The sequence below is a fragment of the Mastacembelus armatus genome, unplaced genomic scaffold (genome assembly GCF_900324485.2).
Source record: "Mastacembelus armatus unplaced genomic scaffold, fMasArm1.2, whole genome shotgun sequence".
NCBI lineage: Eukaryota > Metazoa > Chordata > Actinopteri > Synbranchiformes > Mastacembelidae > Mastacembelus > Mastacembelus armatus.
Genome location: NW_022872919.1, coordinates 761,184 through 779,285, shown reverse-complemented (window position 1 = coordinate 779,285; position 18,102 = coordinate 761,184). Strand labels below are relative to the sequence as shown.

At 40.0% G+C, this 18,102-nt stretch overlaps 1 protein-coding gene across 2 annotated transcripts; it reads left to right on the top strand.

The window, feature by feature from the left end:
* Positions 1-1,613: 1,613 nt before the first annotated feature.
* LOC113146403 (AN1-type zinc finger protein 3-like) lies at positions 1,614-17,238 on the top strand. Of its 2 annotated transcripts, none has more exons than XM_026333799.2 (6): positions 1,614-1,991; positions 7,928-7,968; positions 8,495-8,674; positions 9,993-10,058; positions 11,845-12,063; positions 15,116-17,238. In XM_026333799.2, exons 1-6 carry the CDS (start codon positions 1,909-1,911, stop codon positions 15,268-15,270), a joined length of 744 nt encoding a protein of 247 aa, XP_026189584.1. In that variant the 5' UTR covers positions 1,614-1,908; the 3' UTR covers positions 15,271-17,238. The 2 variants fall into 2 exon arrangements, with proteins under 2 accessions (XP_026189584.1, XP_026189585.1); XM_026333800.2 differs by lacking the exon at positions 1,614-1,991 and adding an exon at positions 3,155-7,267.
* The last annotated feature ends 864 nt before the right edge of the window (positions 17,239-18,102 follow it).

The window sequence follows — 18,102 nt, the reverse complement described above, 5'->3', positions numbered from 1 at the left end:
GCTATTTACAGATACATAACTGCCCTTGATTCCACATTATAGGTCAACTCAGTGTCAAATGAACTTCCATGCAGGAGATAATATTTGAAAAAAAGGATCTAGTTCACATTTTCACTGTAATGAAAATGAATGAACAGAGTACATAAAATAGTAAAACAAGTGTCTCTTTCCTCTCTTCCCACTCACAAAAAAATAACATCATGAATTGCAGTGTAGTGTAAAGTATGATTATAACTATTAGCAGGTACTTTGTACGAGCCCAGATGTAAGTAAGTCACCGACTTTATTTGGATGTATATTAATTATTAGTATTGGCAATGCCAGGACCCTGGAACAAACACATGCACCTAAACTGAAAGCAGCCAAAATAGTTTTATTAGTTACTCCTCTGTTTAGTGAGTGAAGGAGCAAACGACCCAGTGATTCTGTGTATGTAATAACTTAAATTAATGAGCTGCTACCATTAATCTGCAACTGGGGCCAAGAGGAACTCAATCATTGCTTTTAGATGCATCCTGTTATGAAGTGTGTTAGACAAATGAGAACTGTGACCTGGTGATGGTGGTGCTATGAAATTTCAGAGGGACACTTGTGCGCATCCTGGACTTTAATATCAAGGGATGGATAGCCACAGTTTGAAGTCAAGTCATTCAACAGTTATTTCACCCTGGGGTGTAGTAAAGTGTGGGACAAACAGACTGGAGGATATCCTGGACAACTGACTGATAATGCCATCCTGCCAAAGAGGATAAAAACTGTTCAAGCAGTCTTTAAGAGATCAGGCAGTGGTACAACTCAATTTAAGGTGATAACAGGATTGAATAAATCTTTTGCAAGAGCAGTCCTGTGTGAAGGCATGTTCTGTTAGGAACCACTGGAATGTGTCTTTTAGATCTTTCTCTTTGCAGATTGACTTCACACTTGTAATGGCTCAGTTTAAGCCTGTTTTTCCTCATGCTGTGCAATGTGAAAAATAAAAAGGCCTTTTCAAAGCAGACATTTTGAGTGGACATAGTAAGAAAAACACAGGTAGCATTAATAACATTAACAGTGTATTATTCAAGTAAAAGTAAATAGTCTTGATGGTGAGCATGCATGCACAGTTCCAGGATCCTGCAACTGAATTTCACCCATCACTATTTTCATTATTTGCTTTTCCCACTGTGACATGTCAAAATTTCTCCAGTGCAAAAGGCACATTACAATGTTGAGACAAAACGATCTTTATAACAAAGGCTAATTAGCACCTTATTGGTAATACTGCATGTTGTCACAATTGTTCTGCTTTTAGGAAGCAGAAAAAGATATTTTTTAAAGATTCAGCTGCACTGAAACGTCAGTCCAGCTCAGTAAGAGGCAGGATGCTAAGGACAATGAAGGAAACACGGACTAAACCCAGTCCTCCCCTGCCAACAGCTCTGTCAGTGTTGTGGATCAAACCATGTTAACTCCTCCAAACACACCTTCCAAACGAGCTATCCACTGAGTGTAAACGGCATTTAGCGCATTTGAAATGCTCACAGTTGTATTTTCGTCACTTTCTGTTCAGCACAAACTCATCAGTTTAACTTTTTGCTTGTCCGGTTCCCACACCCCCCTCTCTTCCGCAGTGGTTCGCTCCTGACTCCAGCTGATCGGCCCAGGGTTCCCCGGTGAGTCCGTCGGTCGCTGCTTCTGTTTCACGGCTCCAATGTCTCAACGTCGATTTAATCCGCTTTAATTTCACGGAACCAGCGGCCGCTCGTGTCGGCAAATCGTTCCTCGTCCGGTGAAGCTCCGAAGCGTAATCTGGCCCCGGTGTTGACGCTGTACTCACCAAAGCCAAAGGGGATCTGAACGCAAACCCGAGGCCCGTACTCCATCCCCGGATTCACCTGCTACGCAGAGAGCCTCACACGGAAGACCGACATGGGGGACACGGGGAGCGAGGGCAGCAAGCCTCCGAGTAACGTTAACGTTATTCCCCCGCGCTGCCCCTGTGGGTTCTGGGGGTAAGGACTCTCCAATGCTCCTTCAAATGCTTCCTTTCTCTGCCGATAGCTAGCCGTTAGCCGCTAGCATTAGCAGCTCCTGGTAGTTAGTACCCACCATTGTTTTGTAGCGTTAGCAGCTACCATCAGCTGGCCTAGCCGCCTCCTGCAGGGGCATGGGGTCTGGGGTGTCTGGGGTCTGGGTTAAGCCTTCCAGGTAATGTGACAGGTGTGACAGTGCTAATGCACCAGCTAGCCGTAGTGCTAAGTCCATACACTGAACTTAAACCCTTATTAGTTCACATTGGCTGTGTGCTAATTTGCTGACACACACTCTGGAGTTGCACAAACACATAACCAAGCGCACATGATGCAGTGTGTGTATGTTGGAACTTTTATTTGTGTAGCACCTTAAAACAAAACAAAACGGGGGTTTACAAATGTGGGGCAGACCAGCACAGGAGTCGATCAACCAATCAAAGAAACAGCAGTAAGAAACACACAGCTACATACATATATAACTTGGAAGAAAAAGAAAGAAAAAGACAAAAGATGGCAGCATGTGAAGGCCTGACTAGAAAAAAGGGTTTTAAGAGGGATTTAAAAGAAGACACTGATTGTGTGAGGCTTATTTCCTCAGCCAGGTCGTATCAAAAGCTGAGGGGCCCTGATTCTTAAGCATGTTAATCCTCATGGGTACATTTTATTATGTCAGGTGCATTGGGAACTTTGCCCAGCTGAACAAAGTCATACGAACTCAAATATTGCAAGGTTTTGTGAGCTTCATGACATTCCTTTCATATCAGGTGTTCATCAGGTGTTGATGCTGCTCGTTTGCTTTAATGGAGAGAGATTAATGAAGATACAAGCCCATATACACATTTGCAGAGGCAGTCAGTCTACTATTGCATTTTGTGTGATAATTTAATGGTCGTGAGGGCAGCACAGTGGCTGAGTGGTTAGCAGTGTTGCCTCACAGCAAGAAGGTTCCTGGTTTGAAACCCATCAGGGGCCTTTCTGTGTGGAGTTTGCATGTTCTCCCTGTGCTTGTGTGGGTTTTCTCCAGGTGCTCTGGTTTCCTCCCACAGTCCAAAAACATGTATGTCAGGTTGATTGGTGACTCTAAATTGCCCATAGGAGTGAGTGTGAGTGTGTGAGGTTGTTTGTCTCTATGTGGCCCTGTGATGGACTGGGGACCTGTCCAGGGTGGACCCCTGCCTTTCACCCAGAGAGAGCTAGGATAGGCTCCAGCAGATCCCTGGGACCCTGGTTAAGGAATAAAGAGGTATAGATGATGGATGAATTTAAAGGTCATCATGAGCCAAGACTGCAACAAAGGTTTACAAACACCATGGTTTGGTTTTTGGACTGTAGTGAATTACATTTTTTTCAAACCACAGTTACAGTCTTCAGTTGTCCATTCAACTGTAAACAAGTGGAATCAGTGTGATGTTCAGCTAGCCCCGCAGAGACTACTGCGTTATTCTTCCTGTAAACTAAAAGAGCTGTTTCTAGTTCACTATTTGCATCTTACATAAAGTGTCTGTTTGGAGCTGAAAGCCCGAATAACCATGAAAATCATGTACAAAGAGAACCTTTGCTGCGCCAGTCATAATATCGTTAGACATTGTATTTCCCACTGAGAGTGATGACCCCTTGCATTCAGCGGGTTTCCAACAAAAAAAACACGGGCATGTCTACCAGAATCATGGAATCTCTGCATCTTTTTTTACAATGACACTAAACACTAAAAGTTTCAGCTATGCTATTTTAATTTTTGCATTAAACCTCAAATTTTTGACACTAGACTAATATTAATATAACACTGTGAGGTTTTGCTCCAATTTTGCAACTCTTCCCAGCAAGTCCACAATTTTGGCCTGGCCCATTTTAGATGGAACATCAGAGCTGAACATGGGCAGATTCACTACTGTTTTCTGTTTTTCTGTCCTTTCTGAATATATATATTTTTTAGATTTCCATTGATTAGTGTAATGTATGCAGACGTTCCAGTTGATGTTCTGATTAGATTGATAATGTGTGACTTACATATATCAGAGTTGATCAAACTTTATTTTTTAAACCAAAATCAATTATACTCTTGTTGGTCACGGTATTGCATGAATAAGCTTAATTATAAGATGCTCATTTTGTTGGCATCTCTCCGCCTTGTTGAGGTCGTCTGGTTTGCTGGTTGGAGGGATTATTTTAGTTTTTAAGCATGCCCGTCACAGATACAGTATAAGCTTACCTATTTACGATCTGCTAGTGCAAGTTCATGTTATCGTCTGTGTTTAAACACGACATTCCTTTCCGTGGAGGTGTGGATTGTTTGTGTTGGTCTCAGTCAGATGTGTGCATGTCTGTGTTAAGTGTCAAGGTTGCCAAGTGTAGCTTAACTGGGACTTGCCTCATATAGCCCCGTCTTGTCCAAACACACTAGAATAAAATGAAAAGGAAAAAGTGGCTGTTATCTGCCCTGTTTTGATATTAACTGTAACATTAGATTAACTTTAAGGTGACTTTATATTCAATTCTATTTACAATGTCATATAGGGAAGTAGAGCTTCTGATCTGTGCATGCAGCTGTTGTGTGTGTTTCTGGAAATTCAGGTGTGTTTTTAGGTCCAGTGATTTTAAAACCAAAAATGAAGGCAATACAAATACAATTTTCCAGAAAGTAGTTCTGTTCAATGATGTTCAGTATAATATTACTGGCAATGGCCTGAAACATTTAGAGATATTAAAGGCAGAGTCACCTCATAGAAACAGTGTAGTAATGTCTGTGCCAGTTACCACATTAGCTCATGGCAAATATGAATTATCATATTATTGTCAGTTGTTTAAACGGGACCTTGGTTATATTGTTCGGAGCTGTGGACATCCCTGTGCACTTGGAAAATACAAAGCCCTTCCTGTTTTAACTAAACTGTGGAAATAAATGGTGAGAAAGAAACTGATGCCTAAAGCTTGAACTACTAGTCTACCGTACTGATTTCATATTAGCACGACAGATATATAAAAGTGAAAATTAATGAAGATTGCTGTGTGAGTGATGTAATTACTCTATCAATTAGTTTATTAATTATCCTTGTAATGGATATTTATAGTACAGAATTGTTAGACATATAGAAGTATTGGATGTGTGACTGGCAGACGTAATGAAGGAGGTGGCTCCTTTTGACTCATGATTATTGCAAGTTCAGACCTTGGAGAAAACTTTCTATACCACCTTAGTTACATTTTCACTGTCCCTTTTCACTCTGTGGAAGGCTCAACAGGCTTCTTTGTCTGGTTCCAGACTAAAAATGGCACAAAGGTTTACAATAAGCTACGATTTAGCAATAAAGCTTTTACACTAACTGATGATGCTTTTTAAAAGAAACCCCTGATCCCTTTATATTTGCCTAGATACCAGGCAGCTGCAAAACAGTAGCGTAGTTAAGATAAGCTAGTTATAAAATTAAAATCAGTATTATATTCAGGCTTTTTTGCAATTTGGGAAAACAAAACTTTGAAATCACCAGATTCAAAAATATAATTTTACAGTTAATTCATTCACACTTGTTTCTCATCATAAAATTTCACCAGTTCAACCCCCTCTGTTTTAAACATTTTCTGGTTGTTGTCTGTAATAGTGAATATCCTTGGGTTTTAGAGTATTTGTTTGACAATGGTATTTCCAAGAGAGTAAACCCACACCTTTTCCTTATTGGCCTTATTGTGGAAGCTCTTTCATGATATGGTGAGTATTGTCACCATAATTGGTGGAAGCTTGTTTGTGGGCTGTAAAAGTACGCAACATCCGATTGGTGACGTTTCCCAGGCTGCTCTTTCTCATTGGCTATTGTGGCTATTCCACTGGAGCCTCTCTGATCAGGAATCATAAATATGAAACATGCTTGATATTTATGGTCAGGCTCTGACTGGATCAGGGGCAGTAAAATAATCATCTTGACACCACACACTTGAGCTGTGATAAGCCTTAAATCAGGCCACGCCCCCAAGATCACTGTTGTTTAAATTTTTAGTGGATGAACAAACTTGTCCTTATAGATTGCTGAAGGGCCCATCAACAAATCAAATGACTGGACATGTTCCTAGTGCGAATGTTGGAACTGCAGAGGATCATCTGTTTTTATAACTAATAGATTTGTGTTTGTCTAATAACTAATTCAGTCCTACGTGGGTGGCAAAATGTCTGTGAATGCTCTGTAGTAACAGACTTTATCTTTATTTATGAAGTGAATTTTTATTTTACTGCTTATGTCAGTAATATTTAGTAGAACTTCTCCTCTCAAAGCATTTATCACTCATCCAAGACTTTTCCACTTTGTGTCTGTAAAACTGAATCACCAGGGCGACGGAGCCCATCTTCCTGTCTGTTCCAATCATATATTCTCATTAGTAACAGCAGTGGGCTAACTTTGTTCAAGCTTCACTCAGCCTAACAAGCACACAGGCGTTTCTTCCCTGCATGATTTTTTTTTTCTCAATATTTCTCACCCCTTTAGCTCCTTAATTAATCTCTGATTTGATTATCTCTGATTTGTAAGGCTGACAACAGGATATGACTTGTTGTTTACTCAGTATCAGCTTCCTCCCTGCCTGCACCTCGTGATGGGGTTTCTCCTCTGTCTTTACTTCTTGCTTCCTCCTCTCTCTTTCATACCCAAGACCACACACCACCAGACTGACAGACAGCCCTCAGGTTGACTGCATCTGACCCTACATTTAGAAATGAGGACAAAGGTGTGCAACCAAGCACCCAAAATAAATAGAATGTGACTGATAGCAGCGACCGTCACGCTCAGTGCGCAGACAGCAAGGACGAGGGCTAGAGAGGAAATGAGAGGAGCCCTCTCAGAGGAAAGCCAGAGCCATCTGTTGTGAAGGAGCTGTGCTACTGAAATCAGCAAGGCTTCAGTGATCAAGCCCATAACATCATTTTTATATCAAATAGCTTAATCCCTGATTAGAAAGGGAAGTGTAGGTTTAGGTCGCAGCTCAAGTTTTTTCATTGAAATATGTGAATGACTCAACCAACCAAAGCTTCTGTAGCTGTTACAGAGAGATGGCAAGTTAATGAGGTTTGTAGTTGTCTCCATTTGTGGCTCTTTGACACGTTTATCACACCGTGTCAGCTGTGTGCATCGCTGACATCCAGGCTAGAGGCTTGGAAACCAACTGTTTGCAAAATTAAGCCAACTTGTTCCACCATACGAACTCTTTCAACTCTACTGCCCCCGATCTCACACTGTAATCATGACGGCTACAGATAGAGGACAAAATAAAATGTAAGTAAAATGAAATTCTTAACACTTGTCTATATGAAACTGTATAAACAATACAAATTTGAAATGAATAAAGATATTTTTCATCACAATGAAGCAAAGGAGCCTAAAGCAAAGTTTGAAGTTTGACCTTTTGAAAAGGTCAAACACACAGAAACACACACTATAACATTAAGAGAAGTTTCCACATGCTAGCAAATGTAGTTCAGTTTCCTGCCAGAGGACACAGAAACACATAGATATCCATTTGCAGTTGAGTCTCTGGTCACCTGACGAATTTTAAGCAGCGTTTAAGTTCTGGTTCGGTCCAGCACCTGCTGAAAACAGGCTGGCTTTTTTGGATTTTAGAAACTGCCTTTCTTAATGAAGTTGTAAGGCAGAATAAAATGAAACAAATGTCAGAGTTCAGCCTAATACTTAGTGTGGTACTTTGACACTCATTGCAGCTTTGGAGCCCTTGAGTTATTTAATACACACTCTTTAATTTCTGTTTTTTCTTCACCTGATTGTTTTTCCTGCCCTTTGGATGCCAAACAATGACTTTGATACCAACCAGCAAGTGGCACTTGCAATTTTCTGTGTATCTCACTCCACATTTTCTGGAACACCGACACAAGCTGCTCGATTAATGCATTTGCTTTTCTCATCTGCTCGTTTCCACAGGTCAAGCAAAACTATGAATCTCTGCTCAAAATGTTTTGCAGGTAAGTTCTTGTTGAGTCTGGGTTTAAATGTTACCAGCTGTTCTGTAAAGGCAAAGACAGTGACTGGTAAAGAACCTCAGGGGTCACTTACCTCTAATCCTTTTTGCATATTTAGTTTAAATAGTTTTAAGGACATTTCAAATTGCATTTGACCATTTCTCATGGGCAACTTCCATCTCCTCTGCTAGCTTGAATTTGACTTGATTTTTTTTTTTTTGGTATTTGGCTTTTAAAACATTCAACTCTCAGACTGTTCTCATCAGAATATTTTGTCCCTTCTCACTGAGGTTTTAGTTCACCCTTTGACAAAATCAGTGCCTGTAAAAATAGAAAAGCATCCCATTAAGATAAGATTTGAACAGAACCGTGTCAGTGTACAGCAGTTCCTTCATCATCTCTCGAGTTCTCTCCATGCCACAGTTGTTTGTATGAAGTTAACAACCACTCCATTACTCCAAAGCTGGTAGAAGCATTCAAACATGCACACACAGATGCACTGCCTTACTCTACCATTTGACTTTTTCAGACATTCAGAAGAAACAGCCAGATGATAATTGTGCCCCAAAGGCCTCGTCAAGCTCCAACAGCAGCCAAGAAGACATCTTCTGTAATGAAACAAACAGCAGCATCAGTCAGTCCCTGATGTCGATGTCTAACATGTCAGAAGACCCGTTGCCAGAAGAGATGGCAACGGGTACTCAGGATGGTAAGGCAGCATTTCTTCAGGTTCTTTTTTTTTTTTTTATAGCTGAACTGGTGCAGAGCTTATTTCAGAGCAGGGGACCTGCCTTTAGCCACAGTGATTTGAAACATACATTTGTGCTCTCCTTCTCTTTGAAGCTGGATAATTGTGTGCTCACACTCTGAACTTAAGGGGCATGTATGGTTTGTAATTCTTGCTTGGTAGGTTGAAGTAATGTCTACATAATGGGCTGCAAATTAAAAGTGTGATATAAGGCACAACCTTAAAATGAGTATTTGCAGGTTTTCGCATCCTTTAGTCCAGGGCATCTTTCTGTGGATGACTGTTACTAGTTTCTGCCGACTGAAGCAGCAGCAGCTGCAGTGCCCCTGCCCTGGCTATATTTGTCCTCATGGCACAGATAGAGAGAATGATAGGAAAGGGTATCTATTCAGAAGTGAAAGTTTTAAGAGGACACCTACAATTGCCAGAGCATCTGTCATCGCTATGCAGTGACAAGGTTATTTGCGCAGGCTGTTCCAGGACAGGACAATAAAGTGCTACCAAATAGATGTGTGGTGCTTGTGAAAAAATGTGTCCATTCTAGTCTGGTCCTCTGTTACAGCAAGAGATTTTTAGTCACATACACACATACATGGCTAGTGCTGACCTTTAGTTAAAGAAAACAGTGGAGACATGGTATCTGAGTTATAATTAACAGAGCTGCCATGAAATGTGGGCGTATGACTTTAAAGAAACTGTAAAGTAGAATAAGCTTTATCGTCCCAAAAGGGAAATTTGTCCTAGACAAATTTTTGCATTTTTAGTATTAATTCATTTAAAACAGCATCGGGACCAGACGGATCATACAACATATATATAGTTCATGTTTAATCGTTCTTTACTCACCCACAGTCAGTTATCTCTTGGCTGGGTTCAGTCTCCATACACCCATAATAAAGGATTCCAAACACCCCAGTCACGGCCTTTTCATCCTGCTGCTGGTACCGGAGTATCCGGGGACCTACAAGCAGACTCCTCAAAAGTTTCTATCCTGAGGTTGTTGTAATTATAAATTATTCTATATTTGCCCTCTAAAGTTTGATTTTGTGTGGATGTTCAGGCGCATGTATGTGTGGATGCCTGCGGTGTAGGACTTTTTATACAATTGACATTTGTAATCTCTATTTTTATCCCAGAGAAATTGAATTTTGTTTCTCATTTGTGAGAAAAATGACAATAAAATTTTAAAAGGAGGAAACTAATGTTCTTATATCCTCTCTTGTCCTCTGTTATCCTTTCTCATCTTCTCTCTCTTCCCCTCTCTCTCTCTCTTTCTCAGACGTACCCAGCACAGACACAATCTTCAGTTCACACTCCACTCCCACAAAACGCTCATTTGATTCAGGTATGCTACAGCTCTACCACTACAGTGTCATTATGGTGTTTTGCAATGTGGGCTTGTCATGTCCACTTAAGGTTTTGGAGTGGATGACCTGGCAGCAGCACTGGATTGATTCAGCACGGCCAAGTTAATTGTTCTTATCAGGGAAACAGCAGAGAGAAGGATTTGGGGGATGTGGCAGAGCATGAATGTGCAAATGTAAAGCCAGTGAAGTGGTAACTAGATTGAATTTTTTTTTTTTTTTTTGCACAAAACCATAATCCAGACATAAACTAAAGATTTATTGTATTGTAGTTTTAAAGGTCATGCAGAGGGGAATATTATAGCTCAGTGGATAGTACAGATAGTACAGTTACATCACAGTTATGTTTGGCTTTATAGATTTAAAGGATGATTCTGTTTATTTGAACCTGGCATGTTTCCCATAAATGTGGCCATAGTGGCTCCATAAGTCATGTTAATTTTGCACTTGCCATCTATGATGTGAAGTTTCTGGGAAATAAGGATCCGTGCAAAACAGCATACTGTAAATCTGGGTCTCCTGTAACTATGATTTTTACATGACACATTTCAAACACTTGGCTTTTACTCTGACTAAAAGGAAACATTATACTGAATCATACTAGTTTCGAGGGATCCACATCTGAGCACACTTGCATTCTGACCTAATCACCATGCATAATTGTAGTCTCAGATGTCACATTCTTTTTATTTTGGCATATTTTTATCTGGGGTTAAGTATCCAACTAACTGTACTCCATGGCATAGCGTCAAATTTAAGATTTGCTGCTAGAACATGAGCATGCGCCCACAACATCAAATCTTTAGCTGTAGCTGAGTTGATGTTTCACTTTTTACGGCGTCTATAAATGGGGCGCTCTGTGTTTCACTTTAAAGCCTGGGTACACTCCGGCTTTACTGGCCTTTTGTGCAACCTATTACACTCTTACATCAAAGCTGTATCCCATCAATTTATAGTATTAATGTCTTCAAATGTCTTTTTCTTTTTTAGAAAAAAAAATCTTGAAAGTTAAATTTGACGTTCCAGTTGATGTAAATTGGCTACAAAGATTTATCAGGATAAGAGAAGGCATGCAGGGAGGAAGTTTATTTTTCATGCACATGTGCAGGCACACATACTATACACGTATAGGGGTTGATGGAACAGGCAAGGGTGATCTGGCTGCTTAGCTTGGCCTAGTTCTCAGAGATTTAGAGTGCTGATTTGCATTCGACTGGGACAGGGAAAAAGTCTACGGGATTGATGAAAAAAGCTGAGTTGAAATTCCAGCGGTGGAAACTTGCTACATGCTCTTCCTGTCTCAGCTCCTGAGTTGAATCTAATTTAAGCAGGCGAACCAATAATCTCCATTGCACTTTTTTGGTGTTTAATACAAAGAGGACCAGCTACAGGATAGTTGTTATTGAGCATGTTATTGGAGGTCCTGGATGCACAGGGCATGAATGCTTTTTGGATTATTAAGCAGTTAGAGAGAAATTTAAAGGTGCAGAAGGTTTTAGGTTTAACTATTTAAAGCCCTTGCTTTCAGGTTGATTAATGGTAACATGTTTTTGTATCAACTGACAACAGAAAAGTAACTTCATTTTCTGAAAGCTGTTATGATTCCATTAACAAACCACTGTGTGAAAATACTCTCTCTTTTTGTGAGAAATCCAAAGTGTTTCAGGGGTAACATAGTTTGTGAAGTTGCAGTTGCAGAGCACAGTGATTGCAGCTAATAGTATTTTTTCTTTATTTTCTGGTATGCGTGCTTAAATATGTCTCTAGCCTCGGAGCCAGAAAGTGATGTTTCTCCTGAGAAGCGAGCAAGAGTGAGTGATATCCCGGAAGGTGAGGCGTCTTCATCATCATCATCATCATCATCTTTGTCTGCAACGTCATCATCCTCGTCCCGCAGTGGCTGTAAACAGCGGAGCCGCAAACGTTGCCATCGCTGTCAAACCAAACTGGAGCTGGTACAGCAAGAGCTGGGTTCCTGTCGCTGTGGTACGATGATGCAGCTCGTCACACACAAACATATATTAGCAAATGTAGATTGACCCCAGCACAGGCACACTAACACAACACAGTATAAGCATTAAAGGAGGAATTGCTGTTATTATTAAGAAATAACTCTTACATAGGTTAACGCTGGTGTCATGTGCACATGATTGTTAACTTGGTCAGTGCGGTGAAATGTGTGTTTTTGTGTTGACAGAAATGTTGATGACCCGAGTGTTTTTGCTGGGCTTGGGGGACCATTACAGAAAGCCTGAATGTTTCACATAGCACATAAAACATAAACCAATTACCACGGTCACTAATGCAGTTTAAACCAATACTTGCCTTGGTAATCAACTTGTTTGCATACAAATTAAAGTACTTAAAAAGTCACAGCTCTTCACTGCTTAAAGACCATCTGCTTAAACCCATGCAATAATTTCTAAATTGGAAATTGACTTGCCTTTTTTCCACTAGGCACTGCTTAATGCATAGGGCCATCCATCCTTAATAGTCCAATGCTTACAATGAAAACATGCTTTTTACAGACTGAGGGGGAAATGGTGGCAATTATAGTGATTTCTGACTATTGCAGTAATTGCAGATTACTTTGCTAATGGTTCATCAGAATGTTCCACGGTGTAAGCCAAGAAGCTCTTATAATGAGTTGAAAGCACGAATGCTTTTCAGATTTAAATGGGAAAGAAAAGATAGCTCCAGCAGAGTATGTAATGCAATGTTGTCACACACAGTGGACGTCTGTTGTTACACAGTCACTATAACGTTCGTTTTGCAATGTGTTGGTGTGACAAAGAGTAAAGGCACTAGAACTTTCAAAATAAACTGATGTGTAGACACAAGAGCTCATGACTTTAACCTTTGGTGGGTGTATTGTCTTTCACTGGGCAAGAAATTGTCCTAAACGTTTTCAGATGCAGCATCATATTCTCTGCATAGAAATGGCTATAATTTTGGTTTGTTCCAAGTCAGAAGGAGAACCGTGACCAGACTTGGTCTATACAACCAAAATAATATTCACTTTCTCTACAGAACTTTGGTCAAAATGAACCTATCATTGGTGTAGACATTTGAACTGCAGAATCTTCATGTAAGCTCTTTGTTTTTTAACTTGATGAGAGCTGTTTGAGTTAAAATGTTAATATTGAAATTTCTGCTCTGGACCTGTCTTAGTTGTCAGCCAACTGAGTTTGTTATGAGATGTGAAAATATGCTGTTCTATTCTAATTTTACTAACATATGCCACATTATAATCACATTATGGCTGCGGTCCATTTGCACTTGCCAGCGTGCTGCATAATGTGCAGCAGCAGGGATGGTAAAAACCACTTATTTAATTAGCCTATTAATTACTGTCCTTACTACAATAACTGGGTATATGTAAATGATTTCTGTGTGTGTGCATTTTTCAGCTTGCCTTTACTCTCAGTTCTTTTTACATATTTAGCTTAAATTAGAACACACAACACTTTTTCAAGGAAGAACCTGCTATATACGCATGGATTTAATGAGATATCTCAAAAGCATCCTAAAATAACTAAATTTCCCTTTAGCTCATTGAGGGTTTAAAACTCAAATCAATTCACAAAACATTAGTGCTCAGATTGTAGTAAAATATGGAAAATAAATGTGACACCTGTTTGCTTTGATTTCTAGTCATACGAGAGAATGAAAGACTCATTACTGTTTGTGCAGTGTCTCACAGCCTTTCCCTTCAATGCACAGTTATTAGCACAACTTAATCCTTGTCACTGCGCTTTCACACATTATAATGACATAGGCTTGAAAATTGGGCTTCATGTCTGCACTTTTTTTTTTTTTTTTCCAACCAGTGGCTCTGGTTTTCACTGTAAGATGACCTAGTTCTTATTATTCTAATTACCTGTAGTTTGGTGAATTTTCTTACTGCAGCCATTATAGTTGCAGTAAAAAAGAGAAGACCAGTTATTCCCTTTCATATCCAAACACTGAAAACTTTCTGGAATTTCTCCAATCACTTTACCACATGTTAAACCTGCCCAGATACACAACGGCCAGACGTGCTGAGGAGGTAGATAAAAAAACACGACTGCACCTCTGTCATCTGCTGGACCTGCTCAATTCTCTAATAATTTGGCCTTATGCTTGAAGCTGTTAGTGTGTGATAAACCTTTTATATTTTAATAAACTGTTGTGATTGTTTGTCTTGCTATAATACTGTCAGAGCCATCCTCTGTCAACTGTGGACTCCACGTCTTTACATTGTCTTTCATTGGTATTGTAAATCACACTAGTAAATTTATAACTCAATTTAATGCCAGTAATTTTACTAGACTTTCTATTTATTTTAAGAATTAATTAAAATTTCAAAATTTGTGTTTAATTCGTCTGATTCTGTCAGACTGATTTGTATGAGGCTGATTTGAATACCCCAATTGCACCTAGAATTGCATAGTATCTGACTGTCAAGTATGGTTTTTAATCACTGCTGACTGAAAGCCAGCAGTGTTATTATGTGTGCAAATGAATGAATTTAACAGTATGAGAGCTAACGAGCTCCTCTGAGCTTAACGAGCCTCTTACAGTGTCAGGGTCTTTTGTTGAGAGTGATACAGTGGAGGCAGAGTCGGTGAGAGAGTTGAGGGCTTTCCGCCTTTGTTGAAAGAAGTGAAAAGAAGGAGGTATAAAAATAAAAAAAAAGTCTTCCCCAATCACAAAACCTTTGACAGGGACATGGCTGCATCATGGGAGTAGATGTCATTATTTTGAAAAGCTTGCATTTTTAAGGAGGTGATCATCATCAGGATGTATTGGCACCTCACATACAGTATTTGTTGTATTGTGAAATCAACACTTATCATTGTTATGGCTTTTTAACTTTGGTTCAAGCTGTAGTGGTTTCCTGAAGTTTGTTGGTGTTGGTGTCCGTTCAGTTTTTTTTTTTTGTTTTTTTTAAAGTCAAGTTTCATTGACCACAGTCACATTCATATTTGCACAGTCCTGAACTTGCCAAATTAACCACCGTGTCTCTTGTACCTGTGCCCCCTCACCCACCCTTCAGGTTATGTCTTCTGTATGCTCCATCGGCTCCCAGAGCAGCACGAGTGTCTGTTTGACCACCTGGGCCGTGGTCGCCAGGAAGCCGTCCTAAAGATGGTCAAGCTCGACCGCAAGGTGGGCCGCTCCTGCCAGCGCATCGGTGAGGAGTGCTCCTGAGCAATCTCAGTGTTCAGACGGTGTCTTAGCACTAACAGGGATTTGATTTTCTTTTTCTCATTTCTCATAATTTTACAAGAATTTACATTTTTTGTTTTTTTGGATACCACCCTCCACCTATTTTTTTTTTTGTTTGTTTTGTTTAATTGTGCTCGCTCTTTCTAAATGCCACTGTTACCCATATCCCAGCTGTTTTCTGCTTCTGTTGGCTTGATCATATCCCTGCTGCTAAGATGCCTTTTGGAAAATCTAAACCCAGGAATGACAGACAGTGCAAAGCAACTATACACTTTCTTCACATTTTTGTATCTCCTGACCAGCGGGAGCGGAGTAAGAGCGAATGCAAGGATGAAGAGAGGAAATGCAAAACATTTGTCCCAGAAGCCAGTTTAAGACTATACTCTTTACCTCAAAAATGAATAAAAAAAAAAAAAAAAAACAAAACAGAATGACCAGGAGGACGAAGGGGTGGTTACCCTTTGTATACAATTTTGCTTTGACACTGTTTATAGACTGTGCTCTTTACCTCAAAATCAGACAGAGCTGCTCTCTACTCTGCGCCGTGAAACAAATCGAGCTAGCCTCAGTTTAAGTCAGTGTCTTACCCCCTGGCCTTCCACCACCTTTAATCCTCAACCTTTATAAACACAAACACCTGTTAATCCTCCACCTCAGGATATTAAAACCCACATTACTCCTCCTCCCGCCAACGTCCATCCTTCTCTTTTCTGCTACAGGACACCTTTCACTCCTTTGTGTAGAGATTTGAGACTATTGTAAGAGTGTTTCTGCCATTGTGGATGATGAAAGTGGGGTAGTACTGTAAGTCCAAATTCACTCTTGACGGTGCGAACAGAGAGCTGATTGTCCGTGGATTGCACACAAACCTGCTTTCAGCATTGGGTTTGATGTGATTGATCAAGACTTGATTTTTTTTTTTTTTTTTTGAGGATTTTCTCTGTCTTCCTGTTTTTATCTCATTATTCTCCACAACCTTCCACGTGAAGACATTTCCTCATCCAGCCTGTCGTCTCTTTCGGCATTGTGTGGATTGTGTGTACAAACGTGTACAAACATCAGGAACACAGAATTTACAGGACTTGACAGACATTCAAGTGTGCTTATAATTTATGACTGGACCTGAAATGTCTGCAGTGCACAATGTCCTCACATTGCTATACTTTTGCTAATGTCCCTTTTGTGTTGTTTCATGTGCTAACGTGTTCACGTTGAGCACAAGCAGGCAAAATCAAATGTTGCTGCACTGTCTGAGTTTGGACTGAAGCATGAGATGGCAGAGCATCGCTCAAAGATTCCTGTTTGAGGTTGTAAAGGCTCTTCAGGTCTCTCATAGTGTCTTAGGCCTTTATTTCAACTATCCAATTTGTTTAAGGTCATTTTGCCACTGGCTTTAGATAAAACTTCATTTTCTTTGTTTTTCAGTCTTCCTCCCGGTACTTTGTCCTGTTTTCCTTCCTTGCCCCGTGTTTTGATTCCACCCTGCATTAATGAGCTCACGTGCATCCCCCTTTTTCCTTTGACTTTACTTTTCTCATCTTTTCCTTTATTGATTGCTCTATTTTTCTGTATTTCACCCTCTGCCTCCCTCCCTCTTTGTTGTTTAGCTGTAGATGAGGGATGAGCGCCAGGGCGAGCTGTGTGCTCAAAGTTAAAATCAACAAATAATTACTTTCCAAACATTTTCCTGGTGGACTTTGGAAGCAATGAACAGAAATGCATAATGAATGAATACTCCGTATCTTAAAGAAAACCTTATTTAACCCCTTATTGGTCTTTCAGATTTACATACACTTAAGTGTAGAGCAGCATTTTCTTTTGTTGTAATGTGGTTATTAAACGAGAAGGTGAACATGGAAAATTCAATATTTTTGTTTCCATTGCTTTACATTTGCTTCCCTTTTCCAAGTTTTTCTTTAACTGAGAACAAATAAACTGGATTAGACAAAGTGTGGACATCTCGGGTGTACTTATTAACATGATGGATGGACAGATGTTGGACTGTTGTGGGAGCATTTAGAAATTGTATCTATTATTTTTCTTGTAGTTTGATTTTGCAGTTGTGCTTTGCAATGGGGAAATTAGGAGAAGTCATTAACATAACAATACACATTTTTCATATTGTATATTAATGATTTCTGTGCTGTTTAAGATGCAGAGCCTTCTTGCAACATGTTGGCTCTCTTCAGTGTCATAACACCCTGCCAGTTTTTTACAGCGACGTAAACATCTGTTTACTGCTCACATAGGGTTGCTGTAAAGTTACTCTCATTTACTTTAACAAATCTGAATGTGCTTGTGTGTGAACGTGTGTGCTCGCTAATGGAGACGTTTAGGCTTCTGATGGTAACGATGAGTCTCGTGGGCTGGTTGTACTAATTAATATGTGGGGGGAAAAAAAATACATGCAGCCGTCATCAAACGACATCTTCAAACGATGAAGTCGGCTGGCTGCCAGCCTGAGGGTAATCACTTACCCTCCTCTTCACACAAAATGAGCCAAAACTACTACAAAGTTAGCACCTAAATGTAAATTCCTTGGAGTAGAAATTCCTCTCTCTGAAGGTGGTTGAAGGTTTGAACAGACCTGCTGGGATTCAGTTCAGTTTCTCTCAGGTCAGCTGACCAGATGCTGCATGAGGCCTCCAAGGTGTTTTAATTAAAGACATTAGTTTGCCACAACAATGGACTTGTATATAATTTCCGAAGGATCCATTCTGACTCTTTCTGTGTTGTTATATGAAATGTGTGCCATATGTTGACTGACAGTATATAACTGTAAGCTCATGAGACCTGAAATTGGGAATTCTAGTT

What these genes read in the sequence shown, in the direction of transcription:
- LOC113146403 (XM_026333799.2), top strand. Translation starts at nt 1,909, where the DNA reads ATGGGGGACACGGGGAGCGAGGGCAGCAAGCCTCCGAGTAACGTTAAC. An exon ending in CTGCTCAAAATGTTTTGCAG is followed by an intron (nt 7,969 to 8,494) that starts GTAAGTTCTTGT and finishes TGACTTTTTCAG; the next exon opens with ACATTCAGAAGAAACAGCCA. An exon ending in AAAACGCTCATTTGATTCAG is followed by an intron (nt 10,059 to 11,844) that starts GTATGCTACAGC and finishes ATATGTCTCTAG; the next exon opens with CCTCGGAGCCAGAAAGTGAT.